Genomic DNA, 15288 nt, shown 5'->3' with positions numbered 1-15288 from the left:
CACCATCGGGAAGTGACGCGGGGAGTAGCGTGCCATGTGCTCGCCGATCTGGACCAATCAAACCGCTTCAAGTCATTTCTCGCCGAATTCGACCAATCGCGTTGCGAGTCGTGGTACATTGACTTTTGCGCTGTCAGAAAGCTCGCTGAGAGCGACCTTCTGTTCGTCTGTAACTTTGGGAGAAAGACCATTGCTTGCTAGGCTAGAGTAAGTAAAAAAAAAAGTTTTTACCTTCTTAAACATATAATGTTTTAGTTGTAACAAGATCGATTTTTTATTACGATTAAAATGCCAATCAATTTCTTAGAGCAGTTCGTTTTGTAACAGAATTGCTTAGATTTGTTATACAATACGTCTGTCATGTCGTGCGTAACGTATGAAACGATAAACTTTTTTAAATATTTATAGTTTTGACTTCAATGACAGATATTATTATGTAGACATTAGAGTTAACCACATGGGCAAGCAAAATCGGAAATGTAATATTTAACTTTTTTTGCTAAAGCGAAACGAGACTCAGTGGAGTCTGAGATAGACAGACAGAGAGAGAGAAAGACTATTTTGGAGTTCTGTACTCTTAGCCTGTCATGTCATTCATGTGTCTATTTTTATTATTCCAGTTGAATAACACCTGAGACAAATATATGTAATACATCATTTAAATCCCTAATCCCTAGTTTTTTTTAAGAAAACAGCTAGTTTTTAAACTTTTTCTCTGTGACTGTGAGTATGTTTTATGACAGCCTTTTGTGGCAGGCCTCCTGACACAAACATCACAAATTAACTGTGAACACCATTTCCTTCCTGTTTACAGGTCTGGCAGCAGATATGGCGACAGCTCATTCGGTGTTAACAGCTGTGTGCGTTCTGCTCATCACAGAGCTGATTCTGGCAGACAAAGACTACTATGAGATACTGGGCGTACCCAAAGACGCATCTGATCGTCAGATCAAAAAAGCCTTCCACAAATTAGCCATGAGGTATCACCCCGACAAAAACAAAAGCCCAGACGCTGAGGCAAAGTTCAGAGAGATTGCAGAGGGTGAGTTCCCTGTCAGTGACGCATTCACGACACACCTTTCTAAACTTTTATGTGTCGGTCATGTGATGTGCCACATTCCATTCGAATGGTCAGAAGTCGTTCAAACATCTGATTTTGTTGTTTATTTGCAGCATACGAAACATTATCAGATGACAAGCGAAGGCAGGAGTATGATCAGATGAGGAACAGTCCATTCTCCGGGAAAGGCACGAGAGGAGGCGGCGACCACTTCCGTCAACCGTTCAGCTTTAATTTTGACGATTTGTTCAATGGCTTTGGACACAATCCTCACTCCCACAATAAAAGACATTTCGAGAGCCACTTTCAGGCTCAGGAGGAGACGCACAGAAGACACTTTCAAAGCTCTTTTGGTGGCGGTATGTTTGATGATATGTTTGAGGACATGGAAAGAATGTTTTCGTTTGATGGACACCAAACAAGGACTCAGAGCAAGTTTCACAGTTCTGGAAAACAGCATTGTAGGACCGTCACAGAACGAAGGGGCAACATGGTTACTACGTACACCGACTGCTCCTGATTTAAAACCTTAATGTGGAAATGAAGCATGTGGGTTGTGTTTGTGAAATAGAAAATAATTATCTTTTTGTTTGTTTGTTTCGAGTCAGTGTTTATTACCTCTGTAAAGTCTTCGATAAGAATCGCACATCTCCTTAGTTTAGAAAACCTAAATGAAACAAAATAACCAGAATGCATGCTTAACTACATACACAATATATTCACGATAAACATAAACCACAGGGAAAAAAATATTTAGTCTTCAACATTATCACTGTGAATTCAAAGACCTGAGGTTAAATTAGCACTTTAATCTGGTTATTAATAACTTAAGTTCTCCTAAATTTGTAATGAAGGCTTTAGAATTCATCTCAAATTAAAACATATATAGTTTTTACATTGGTTTAAATCTGGGGCCCTTTAAAGACATGATTGTATTGTATCCTGAGCTTTACAATTCAGAAAACTTGTACTGTTAAGTTAGTTTCCGTGTGTTTGACTGAATTGTTGCTAAATGTTGCACAATGTTGATAGCAATCTCTTTAATTGCTGTTGTTGTATACTATATTAATAATGTTAATGTTCTTAACAAGCATATATCTTCATCGATATACATATCTTCCATCTCAGCTAACATGACACCCAAGCAAGCTGTGGCTCTTCTGATGGGGAAATCCCCTGCATGTGCAATAATTATAGCAATTTCATTGCTGTTTGGGGATCTTAGCTGTAGGGTTTTCCTGGTAAAAAGAGCAACGGTAGGATCAAATTAAATGCTGTAAAACGGTTGCTCTTTTGTATCAGCTTTGGGATCATGTTTAATTTCCATGTAATTTTCTAAGTTGATTTTGGGACAGTTACCCGAGGGCACTTTGTAAATGACATGAGAACAAGCCATGTTTAAACATTCATTCAGGTTAAACCCAAATATTCTACACTCCTTATAATTCTGTGTAGGGATGCACCGAAATGAAAATTCTTGGCCGAAGCCGAATAAAAATGAAACACTTGGCCGAACACCGAACATGGCTTTTTGCATTTCTTCTATTTATTTAGCCATTTTTTTCACTATTGCATAAACTGAATGATCAAAATGTGCTTTTTATAATTTGTCTTGCTTTTCAATAAAATACAATACAACTTAAAATAATATTGAGCAAAACAAAGTCAATTAAAACAAAAAATTGAAATTGAATAGCCTATATTAGGCCTGTAACTGACTGCTAAAAGAATGTAATGTAAGTTACTCTGTACCCCTACAACAAAACAGTTCATTAAAAAGTGTCATTCAACATTAGGCCTATAAACTAAAAATACGAATAAACGAAAACTGTTGGATTATTATAGGCTACATTCTGACTGATGCTGACTGACAACCATATCAGTTCACGTCTCTCCTCCAAACTCCGCCCACAAAAGATGACTGTTCTCTAAGAAGGTGCACTCGTGCACAGAACATACTTTGACAAGTTGTTTAGTACAGGGGACTGAGTGCACGCGACGACTGTGTGATGTCACAGGATCTCGCGAGCGGCGGGGCTACTGTCAGACAGCCCGCTTCCGTCTGAAGTAAAATTTACTTCAAAGTCCCATGCTGTGTCTTTCTCTGACACTTTAAAATGCTCCACACACACTTCCAAAATGTTTGCGTTGTTTGCATTAATAAAGCGCACGCGCGTCTCTCGCTCTCTCTGCGCTGGTTGCTGCTTTATCGTATCACAAGTCAGCCTTTTTTGCTATTTTCGGCCGAACATGTTCGGTTGCCGAACATTCGGTGCATCCCTAATTCCGTGAACATGGCTCATTAGTTTTGTTGAAAAGAACAAGGCTGTTTTGTCAATTATTTTAAGCATGTCACGGAGCTAAACCTTACACACTTTCTATGCCATTTGTTACAACAATTACCTCGTGTTAAAGCTTTTAAATGTCATGCAATATTAGAAGCAATTGATGCAGATCTGTTTCCTTGTTTTCAGTCTCTGTCACTTTGTTCTGTTTTGTTTTGATAAAATCTGCATTGTGTTAAAATGTTGTTATTTGTTACTACTGAATGTACACTTGTTTTTCAAAGCCAACACATACTATATATATATATATACAAAGCATAAAACTGAGCAGTTGATTCTATCATAAACCAATAATATGGTTATCGATATGCAAATGTAAAACTTCCAAAATATCAATAATTACCAGTCATTATTACAATCAGCCGATCTGCTTTAAATGTACAATTCAGACGATTTAGAATTTTACAATATAGTTACATTTAGTTACAGTACATTAAATACATCTGCAGTGTCTTATTTATAGGTGAAATGAGATTTTAGCGGCATCTAGTGGTGAGGTTGAAAATTGCAACCAACGGCTCACTCCACCCCTCCCTTTTGAAGCACTACATCGGCTCTCACAAGACAAAGATGTCGTCTCGTTTTCACTTCTTTGACAAAGGAGATAATGTATTTACAAAACGCGCTCTGTAGAGAAGTTTGTCTATTTAGGGCTACTGTAGGAACAATATAGCGAATTCCATTCAAGGGGACCCGCGCAGTATGTAGATAGAAAAAGCTCATTCTAAGGTAATAAAGACATAACACTTCATTATATAAGCTCGTTATACACCTCTGAAGACATAGTTATGTATATAATATTGTATTTCTGTCAGTAGATCCTCCGTAATATTACATACAGAACCTTTAAGGAACACAGTTAAAAACCACACAAAGACTATTCACCCAACTTGGATATTTATACATTGATTTGAACCGATAGACAGATGTCAACCATTGGGAGAGAAAAAGCACAATATTGACATTATACACAAGACAAGATGATTTCAGATTATAGCCATTAACAAACAAGCAGTTTCTAAATGACTCCCAGTCATCACAAGAGGAAATATTTGAATACATAACAGGCCCCTTCAGATGCCTAACATCATAAGACGGTAGGTATTTTAATAAGTCATATCTCATCATCTTTATCTCATACACCTCGCATTACTGCATATGTGATATCTTGACTATGACACACACATGCTCTGTTTAAAGTCTAAAAATCTGTCTTAACAAGTAGCATACAGAGGTTGAAAGACATAAAGGCACATTTTAATTGAATGCTTGCGTATCATCATGCCTACAAGGACGGGACCATATAGGCTATTGCTGTTAATTTGTGCAAACATTACAGGCATGTCCATTACTGCCTACGATATCCCACAATCCCCTGTGTGTGCAGTCCAGCAGTTGGTGGAAGAATACAAACGGCATCTGATGGTGCAGTTGAAAGAAATGTATGTTTGAAGGACATTTTTTCTACAGAATAAACAAACCAGGTATCCAAGCAGGTTCTAGGATCTATAAAAACCCAAGCAAACTCAATAGCCAGGAAGGCATATGGTTGCCAGAAATACTAGAAAATGCCTTCAAAGGGTCATGGAAAGACACACAGGGTCTGTTGTGGTTAGGAGGTGACTGACAAAAAAACTAACCATTAGGAGATGGGAACTGGGAAGCTCCAGAAGCGACGGGAAGTCCAGTTCCAGTTTAAGGCAAGGACTTTGGACATGTGGAAAATCAGTCAGGAATATATAACAAAATTGATCGATCAGAAGAAGAAGATGAATATGAAATGAGCTGAATATGAAATGGAGTAACATTTTGGTAAGATATACCATCAGACCGGGTTATGGAATTGTAGCAAAGATTGGAACGTGCATCAGAAATAACTGTGCAAACCTATCAGAGAACCTTCAGTACATTCATTTTAACGGCAAAATAATAATTTAAAGAACTGCAACTCATTTGCATGTGTAATCAAAAGAAAAATGGATGCATGACTCTGATGACAGCCTCCTCCATTCGGAAAGAAGACCACAGGTTAGTCATAAAATATGCAACGGAAACTCACCAAGCCCAGACAATTACAGCACCAATTGTTTTCTTACCCAGAATCAGTGAGCCACATTTAATGTGCATTTTATCAGACAGCTTGACTGATATGTTTACCTGTGCGGGTGCTTTGGGAACTTCTTGTATTTTGATTGAATGCCAGTAAATAAAGAAGTTGAATAGGAGCTATGTTGTGGTTAGGCGGCCCTTCCCTCATTGGGTTTGGTATTAATGGTCCTTTTGAATAGGAGTCGAGGAGAAGGGGAAGGAAGGCAGCTCTTTGTTTGAAAAGATAAGCCTTCGCGACTGCATTGCCAGAAAATGTAAATACATTCACAGGCGTGAAACTTATAAACTCAAAAATTCACATAAACAGAGAGAGAGAGAGAGAGAGAGAGAGAGAGAGAGAGAGAGAGAGAGAGAAGCAATCATTAAACAACTGAGCAAATACCTGTATGCCCACATTTCCTATTCAAAACAGTAGACAGAACAGTTTCAAAACAGAATAAACATACAGTAGTAATTTACTGTATGTAAATTTAGTTAGTTTAGGATACAATGTGTGTCATAATAGAACACATCTGACCAATTATGTATATTACAAATTAAATCAAGAAAGGGTGATTAAAACCTTAATGTGAAGTGGAGGGGTCTTGTATTATCCTCAAGAGGATTACTCCACAGTAATGACAGTCTGGCTGTATATGATCAAGCTAATTATACGCTTACTTGACAAATAATGAAATAAATGGCCATGGCATTTGATTGGAATTGTAATGATTTCATTACTTGAGAAGAATGCGACCGCATGGCGCTACAAGAGAACTGAATCCAGCAAAGTGCAGAACATCGGTTGCCAGGGATAACAGTGAAATAAAGAGAGAAACTACCGTCAGTGAGATGAATTGTTTACAAGGCCATATATTTAACATTGTGTACACTGCTGTTGTATCGTTTATGCACCAGAACGTAGCAATTACCACAATCGACTAAGGCCCCAGTGTGTCATAAAACCTCGTTCTATTATCAGTGAAGCTCTTTACTTTCATTCTCTGCAAACCTGAAAGGGGAACTACGCGAGTCAGTCGGTTGATATTTAAAACTCGAGTCAAGAGGACGTGAAATGAATTGACTGTTGTTTTATGAGCTCAGAACAAAACAAGTGCGCAAGAGGTATTCATTTTACAACACATTTTTATGATTAGCATTCAGCGTGTGGTGTATGTACAGATATTCAAAGTGTGAATTATCTCAAAATGTTCATCAAGATCATTTGCCTGTTTATTTAACAATCACGCTGACATAAATGTTCATTGACCAGAAGTAGGAAATGATCATTTTGCACAGCACGTGATATGTTAGATATGTATAAGATTTCAAGATAAGAAAATCCATATGAAAATATGCTGCTTTTCCAAACACTTGTTGGATTTCCCAGAATGCCTCTAGCTTGTTGTCATTCTTGCTGTGATTATCAGAGCAGTTATTGTTTGTGGCCTCTCAATACATCTTTACAGGACAATAAACTAAAGTGCCGTTGACAACTTCTGACCAGAAATGCAAATGTTTTCGAACACAAAGGAGGATTCCTGGATAAACAAGTGGTTAGGAGCCTCTCTCTCTCCCTCTCGCTCGCTTTTCATGGATGGAGATGGAGATTACAAAAAAGAGGGACTATTAGAGCCCTATCTGGTCTCTATTTCCAAAAAGAGAAGTATATCATGCTAAATTGACAGGGCCGTGTTACGTTGACGTGGCACATTTAAATGGACACCTGTATATAACATGCCACTTGCATAGTTGGCCAGTAAAACGGTAGTTGCATCAATATATGTGTTCACTTAAAATCACGTAGACACATAGAGGACATTACCTGTTGATCTCCAAATAGATGCGGTGTTAAGTTTTCAAGGGCCAAAATGGTGAGTTATGATTACTTTAACTGTCAATCTTAGTATAATTTATGTTTTATCATTTCCTTGACTTGTGAATAATTTTTTTGCATAATTATGTTAAATATTAAATGACAGATATGTCTCATCACTAATGAATACAGTAATAACTTCATGCATTATAGTCTTTTATTTAAATACCGTTGTTTCACACCATACATTTTATATTAGTATAAAATATGAAATTATGTATGTTGATTTCTTGCAGGGATCGCTTGAAAATGACATCAATCAAGATTTTCAGGATGCCATTGATGTAATTCAGCATCACTCTCTGCACTACGACACAGGTATATGATCAAAAAATGTACCATAAATATATAAACATTCCATATATAATAATTGTATATACCAATGTATACATTTTGTGACAATTAATGTTGTTAATACCACTAAAATATTCTACTACTACTACTACTAAAAATAATAGAAAGAATAATAATAAGAATTTACACAATAATATTTTATATTATTATTGTATTGTTGTTTTTCTCCTATATTGTGCATTCTCCTTTGTTTGGCTCTTGCAGAACACAAATATTTTGAGAATTTGGAAAGTCAACAGTCATCTGTTAGACATGCCATCTCATACTATCAGTTCACACCTCATTTTGAGCCCCCAGGACCCGCGTATGACTGGAATGAATCTTCAGTATGTAACTCTTACCATTGCGCATTGTCATTAAGTTGTGATACTTTTATCCTTATTTTTTGTTACTAAAAATCTTTTTCCTGTATATGCAGTCATGGTCTCACATTGTGCCAGATGTGTCTCTAGGTGCCCTGGGTTCGACTGAGCCTTCAGCCTTTTACTCAAATTTACCACAGCGCCACAGTAAAGGTAAGACATGAATGTGTTATTTGCACATTTAAAAATGGGTCACATTAATTTGGTGAGTGCGATTTGTGATTTTGTTGAGAATACAAATTTATCTCATTTATTATAGTCTCCAATTTTAGCTATTGTGTGTTTTCTGTGATTTTTTAGATAACCTAAAAGAATCCCAATTTTGTGTGATAAAAATATTACACTACATTAGGTTGCATCATCGAAAGTAGTCCGATTTGGTACTGTAGAAATACATAAAAAGGGCACAATTCAACTTGACTAATCTTTACTGCTTGCATTTTTACAGTAGTAGTTCACATTAACTGACAAGATTCGTTTGAAGATACAAAAGCCTTCCATTTAACAAAACACTATACATTTATCTTCCTCATTAGGCCGCAAGAAGCTGCGCTTATACGAGTATCTGCACGAGGCGCTCCACGACGACAACATGGGCGACTCCATCCAGTGGACGGACAGAGGCAGCGGCATCTTCCACTTCATCTCGAAAAATAAAGAGAAACTGGCCGAGTGCTGGGGTCAACGCAAGGGCAATCGCAAAACCATGACCTACCAGAAAATGGCACGTGCCCTCCGCAACTACAGCCGCACGGGCGAGATTGTGAAAGTGCGTCGTAAACTCACCTACCAGTTTAACCCGGCAATACTGCAGAGACTGAGTTCAGTATCAGGCTACAGTTCGGGCCCTTCGTCCAGAGAACTTGCCCTTCATCAGCAAACGTCTGCTGAGCATGTGTACTACAGTTCTGCTGTCCCTGACTGTCATTACTGGTACGGCCAGTACTCTTATCAGAGCGATTATGACCTCGCCACTGTCTTGACAATGCATCAGGACCCTAAAACAAGCGTTCCGTCTCAATGAAACCATCAATCACTTTTAATCCATAATTCTTTCGGATTTTTTAAAAGTTCGTGATGCTTTAAATATTTTACACGAACTGTTTCTACAGTGCCTATTTAAATATGTGATCACAGTACGAATACACAGAAGTTTTTTTTTATTACATTTTTTACACCCGAGTTACTTAAAAATGAATGAATTGTATCAAATGACATATCAAGCGGAGTTCACAAACAATTCCTTTTCCTCAAAATTCAGTCAATTGTAACACACTTTGTAAATTATATTGTGAAAAAAAATTCTGCTTTAAAAAATGTATTTGTGCTATCTTTAAAATAAAAAAGAGCAAAATAAAATCGACCTGGTTTGATATTTCATACTGAATGCATGGCCATGTCTACTTTTAAGTTTGGCCTAACTGGTTTGTTCTCATAAAATAATGTAGTAGGCCTACATTACAATGTATAATGAACTGTTTATATAAAAGACTCAAACAGATCGTTTGTTTTATCTCTCGAATAAAGCTCGAGAACGCCAGTTCATTTGTTTGTTAAATTCTCTGTAAAAGATACAAGAAGCCACAGTATAAACGCCTACCCTGATTTCTTTGCAAATACAATGAGATATTATCTAATTTTGCTATTGTTCTTGTGTACGACTGCTTTGTGTGTCATATTACAAACCGATCTTGAAATACCTTCCTCTTTGTAAGATAACGATCAAACGCTAATGCAGCGCGGTACAACAAACCCTAGTTTCACACAAAAATATTACTCATTTCATAGTTTAAATGTTGTATGTTAAATGTTAATTGTATTTCTTAATCACAAAAATGTTCTAGAACCTCAGAGCACAATGTGTGCAGGGTTTTGTGGAGTCTGGCTGTCATTGTTAGGTGCTTGCGGTTGTTTTATCTCTAGCAGCGATGAGGATGTGGTTACTGGTTCCATAAAGGTGCACGTTGCAGATGTATTTTAGAGGGGTGTGTGGGTATCTTTGGACCTGCAGAGACGGCGGTTTTGGGACTAAAGATCGCTGGTAATTTATGTTCGGCCGTACATCATAGGCCTGTTCACTCCCCCTGACTCTTGTTTTTGATAAAGGGAGTCTGCAACACTGCAAAAAGAAGGTTTTGTTGGTAAAGTCCAGTAAATGTATTGGTCTGGTTTACTGGTCAAGTCTGTATTTTTTCTATTGGCTACAAATTAATACAAAGGCAGCAAAACAAGAACAACGGGAAATCGCAACACTAACATGGTAAGAACTGATACATTTTCACAGCCATTCTTATAATTGAACTATTTTGTTGCATTAGATAGCAAAATATCACATCAAGTGGTGTTTGCAAACAAATGCAATTGGACATTTCTTAAAACTGAATGTGCTTTTCTTTCTTTGTCCTGTTTGCACTTGATTTTAACCAGGTGGTCACTTTTAGAGGAAAGATCAGAGTCCTGTCGGTTTCAAAAGCGTGTCCTGGCAAAAAATAAAGTGTTACAAATGGACCCTTTAATTGCATTTATGTAATAAGGAATTTGTGTTTTTAAAAAGGGAGAAAAGAACATTTTATTTATTTATTTATTATTTAATTGTTAACTCCATACCACCATCTAAGGCTATATTCATGGCGGAGAAAAGAAAAAAAATGACATGAGTCATAGGTGAAAACTACATCATGTTGTTGTTATCTAAAGTGTTTTCCCTAGCAGTTGATCTTATGCTTTCAAAAATAAACGTTTCCTGGTTTGACATTTGTCATAATGCAAAGACATTCATACATTCTCAAATGTGATTTCAGGATCTAAATACTTTTGAGGGCCGCTGTACTGTGTGTTTGAGCGAGAAGGAAAAATACAGCAAGGACCACATGTTTTTGTATCAGAACAGTACGCAGGAATACCAGACCGATTTGGAAGTAATTCTGGAATTTCTTGAAGAGCACTACAGGCAGGAATCTGGAAGGAAATCCTTATGGCCCAATGGTAAGAAATCAGCTTTAAAATCAAGTCACAATAATCTTTATTGTGTTAACAGTTTACACTGTTTTCATAACGTTTCACCAGCAAAGGATCTTTGTGCCACGTCCACCACTGAAGTTATGGACACTTCTGAGGAGAATTTCAGCTGTGCATTAGAGCAAGAAAAGGTCCAGCTGCAGCTTTCTGCACAAGTGGCTCAGCAGGTAAACCATCCAGTCAATGGTTTTCTACACATTGAGGGCTTTAATGCCTTGATTTCTATTTTTAACCTAGGACTTTTCTGTCTTTACCAGATCAAAGCAAACAGCTCTTTAGATGCTGGAACCAACCAGGCATTAGTCTTTCCCGATGATTCCAATGGGCCAGTTTTAAATGCCCTAAAGGGACCAGAGAGACCTTTAACTCAAAATACGACACCTGAAAAGACTACTAAACCATTGGCCGGCATTACACCTGCACGAAAAGGTCAGTTCTGCTTTTGTGGTTTATTCTGATGCTATCTCTAAGTGGAGAATTAACCTAGGGGAACTATAGCTTGGGAGCGGCCCTTTCCAGTCACAACCGTCCAATAGAATCACAGCTCTCCGTCATTTTCTCTGGTCTCGCGTAAACAACGATTGGGAGATGCTTATCTTAATTATGCATCTAAATAAAAGCGTGTGCTGTTTTATGGGAAATAGTTTTCATAGGCCTCGACCCAACCCTCCACACACAGCACACACACACACAGTGTTTGACCGCAATTGTTTCTATGATTGCAGGGAAAAAGCTACGTCTTTTCCACTTCTTGTTCGAAGTGCTGGAGGACCCAAACATGGCCCACTGTGTGTCCTGGGTTCCAGCTTTGACCGGAGTCTTCCGCTTTTCAGCCAGGCACAAGGAGCGGGTTGCGGAGCTCTGGGGGCAAAGGAAGGGCAACAGAATGCCCATGACATACCAGAAAATGTCCCGCGCCCTAAGAAATTACGCCCGCTCGGGGGAGATCATTAAAGTGAAAAAGAAACTGACTTACCAGTTCAGTGTTGCTACTCTTATAACTTTAAAGAGTACCGGTGATATAAAGAATGCTCCATATGGAGCTAAATGACTGTTAATACATGGCAATGCAGTACGCCTGCATTAGTCGCCATTGTGACGTGGTGATCATTTTATACTCTAATGACTTTTAATTGACTTGGTAACAGGAGAAGGTTAAAACTAGTTTATATTTGTTCCTGCTTTGCTATCGATTGTGTGTTCTACTAAGCTATGGTCATGTATTTTTCATAAAGTATTCTTAATAAACTGACATTTACATTTCCTTTATTTAAATAGCCTACATTATGCATTTCTAAAAATAAAGGTGCTAAATTATGCCATAGAAGAAACATTTCTGGCTGTATGGTTCCATAAAGAACGACTAACATACACTGAACCGTCCTCTTTCAGAAAAAGTTCTTTTATAGTGAAAAAAGTTTTTTTTAGACTATAAAAACTAAGATATGGTTTGTTTAAGAACCTTTGACTGATTGGTTCCTATATGGCACTGCTGCGAATAACTTTTTGTAGAACCTTTATTTGTAAAAGTGTGTATATTTTATAGTGTTTGCATGATAGACATCTTGATGCCTTTACAACACATGCATTAAACATGTATTGTATAAATAATAAATACATGGCTTGATGTTAAAGATTATGTAAGTATTATATATACAGCCGTGGAAAAATTAAGAGAGTACTCCAGTTTTGCCTTTATTCAGCAATATTTTTATTTGAAATTTGGGAGAAATGTTGTCACTACTGTCCACAGAATGAAACAAGAACGATCATTTTACTTTACAACATATAAATAATAAATTAGGAGAAATTTTTGGAGTGGTCTCTGATGTTATTTCCACGACTGTATTATTTTTTTAATTGCTTTTCTTTACCATATTCTTTTTTTTTCTTAACTGGCACATGAAAATAAATGATTTAGAAACATAAAGCAGAACAAGCTCAGAACACACAAAAATATATATTTCCTTCAGCACATCTGACATTTGTCCCCAGTAGGTGGCAATGATGTCACACTGAATTTATTATTATGGTTGACCACAGACAGTTAGGGTAGTTCACTGAATGAGACTTTGTTGAAAAACACATATTTGTCTTATTCCTGTTTCTGAAACTTTGGCCAAACTTAAAAAAATGGAATGTCATTGTATTATAAATAACAAAATATCAAAACAAAATGGCATTTGCAAACAAACAACACAGGACCTTTATCACGTTTCTTCCCTTTTTTGAAATTTTTGCAATTATCTTATTTCACTGGCCCATGGTCATTTTATAAAATTTGTTCTTCATTTGTACAATGGTGGTAAACAGGTAGCTTATCACATAATAACTGACATGTTTCTGCTGGGTTTGATACACAATTATCGAAATACTGTCTTCCCTCATTTTTAATGGAATATCACATTATTTGATTGTTTCAACTTTAAAAAACTTCATTTTGTATAAAATTTTGTTTAATCAGAATGCTTTTTTAATAAAAATACCATGTGCAGGGTTGCCACATCTACCTAAAACTGGCCACATGATTTGATATTCAATAATTTAATGCAATGGCATTCCTAGTGTGGCTTAGTTGTCTAGATTTGGGGCCACTGACTGACCCACTGACAGATTTTTATTGGATTCACAGTAGAATGCAAAAACTGAAGGCTGGAGGGAGAAGCTGAACACAAGGTTGGTGACAGCACCTAGCTGAAACAGACAGAATGTTGTTTAAAATATGAGAGTCAGACATGGCTGTACAATATCAATATATCCCTCAGTGCTGTATGCCCATGGAGAAGTGAAATCTATTTGTGCAACCAGTATTTATCCTTCCCATAATGCATCACTACATCTGAAGTATTCCCTGCTCCATAGGGAGACACTTGTGGTTTATAGAAGACACTGAATCTTAATGAGATGTTGATAGTGTGAATGGATATCTGCTCTTCTCTGTGTATGTTCTTCCTGTACAAAGTATACAGCGTATATTTGGTGTGTGTGTGTGTGTGTGTGTGTGTGTGTGTGTGTGTGTGTGTGTGCGTGCGTGCTTTTGTGAAGGCACTCGGCAGATGCCACTGTGACTCTATCGTCTGAGCTTTTTATGTTGACTGCAAAAGCTAAATCCCCCTCGGCGACATGAACCCCTACTCACTAGTGTAGTCCAAATCGTTTTGGCCGATCTTTGTGACAGGCCCACATAATACTTCCTCAACACCCTGCATTTAGGGCTGTAAACACAAGTTTATAAATAGTACGCTTTAATGCAGCATCTGCTACTAATAAAGACCAAAAATTATCATTCAAATTCAAGCAATCAGGTAACGGTGCCATGCAAGGGACATCACATGCAGATTTTTTTTATGAAGGTATATTATTATACACACACCATTCAGAGAGCATTTTGATCCACATATTTGTGGTGTGATATTATATTGTGAAAAATTCCCATTCTAAACAAGGATTTCTTTAAATCCTTTAAAGTACGGTATGTTATGGATTGAATGACCGATGACCAAATCCTGTCTTTCAGAACAATAACGGCCTGAAATTACTTTGGTATGCTTTTGGTAATATGACCACAAGTTTTGATGCCATACGACCATCTGAGATGTTGACATGTTATCCCATCAGAATAGTGGCAGAATAGTGTTTGGGGGGAGTTGAGTCGGACATCTAATATTTATAGCTTTGCAGTTTAATATGGTTTAATATGATTAAGAGGTGGTTTTCGCGTAAAGGGATTAAGACTAGTCCTAGAGTAAAATAAATGTTTAAGCTGTCTAAACAGCTTGCACTGACATATTTTAAAATATATACATCAGTGCCATTGTTTTGTAAAATGCAAACAAGTAATGTTTCTGTACGGCATGTTTGTAAAAACTCCTTAAGTTTAACTAAGATCTAGTCCTGGCGGGGGAACAGTCCCTTAATGTTCAATATGGTTGTATATAATGTTCATACTTTTTATTCGCATAATAAACTGGTATTTGGAAATAAAATACAAATTGTAACTCAAATGATTTTTTAACCTAAAATTAGAAATCTTTGGGTAATTTTGGATGTGAATGTGGATGATCCAGGCTTCAAGGGAGGTAAAAGGTCATTGGTGAATAAAAACTTTGGTCTTTAGAATTAGTTTACACATTTTCAGAAAGACTTGGAATTTAGCACCCAAGTGATATGGACCACTCTTATCCA

General features: G+C 37.1%; 3 protein-coding genes across 3 annotated transcripts; all 3 read left to right on the top strand.

Annotated features, from left to right (window-relative positions):
* The first annotated feature begins 112 nt into the window (after positions 1–112).
* On the top strand, positions 113–1647 carry dnajb9b (DnaJ heat shock protein family (Hsp40) member B9b). Its single transcript, XM_057324318.1, has 3 exons — positions 113–207; positions 815–1042; positions 1174–1647. The coding sequence occupies exons 2-3, from the start codon at positions 829–831 to the stop codon at positions 1578–1580; spliced, it is 621 nt and encodes a 206-aa protein (XP_057180301.1). The 5' UTR covers positions 113–207; positions 815–828; the 3' UTR covers positions 1581–1647.
* Positions 1648–7252: 5605 nt separating this feature from the next.
* Positions 7253–9597, top strand: spic (Spi-C transcription factor (Spi-1/PU.1 related)). Its single transcript, XM_057324550.1, has 5 exons — positions 7253–7367; positions 7606–7687; positions 7928–8049; positions 8142–8238; positions 8622–9597. The coding sequence occupies exons 1-5, from the start codon at positions 7365–7367 to the stop codon at positions 9107–9109; spliced, it is 792 nt and encodes a 263-aa protein (XP_057180533.1). The 5' UTR covers positions 7253–7364; the 3' UTR covers positions 9110–9597.
* A 641-nt stretch (positions 9598–10238) lies between these two features.
* Positions 10239–12308, top strand: spi2 (Spi-2 proto-oncogene). The gene is made up of 5 exons (XM_057324883.1): positions 10239–10345; positions 10887–11070; positions 11152–11270; positions 11361–11532; positions 11829–12308. Exons 1-5 carry the CDS (start codon positions 10343–10345, stop codon positions 12152–12154), a joined length of 804 nt encoding a protein of 267 aa, XP_057180866.1. The 5' UTR covers positions 10239–10342; the 3' UTR covers positions 12155–12308.
* The last annotated feature ends 2980 nt before the right edge of the window (positions 12309–15288 follow it).

This window comes from Triplophysa rosa, linkage group LG24 (genome assembly GCF_024868665.1).
Source record: "Triplophysa rosa linkage group LG24, Trosa_1v2, whole genome shotgun sequence".
In the NCBI taxonomy this organism is placed as follows: Eukaryota; Metazoa; Chordata; class Actinopteri; order Cypriniformes; family Nemacheilidae; genus Triplophysa; species Triplophysa rosa.
Note: the sequence above shows the minus strand (reverse complement) of the source record. Positions and strands in the feature narration are given on the sequence as shown.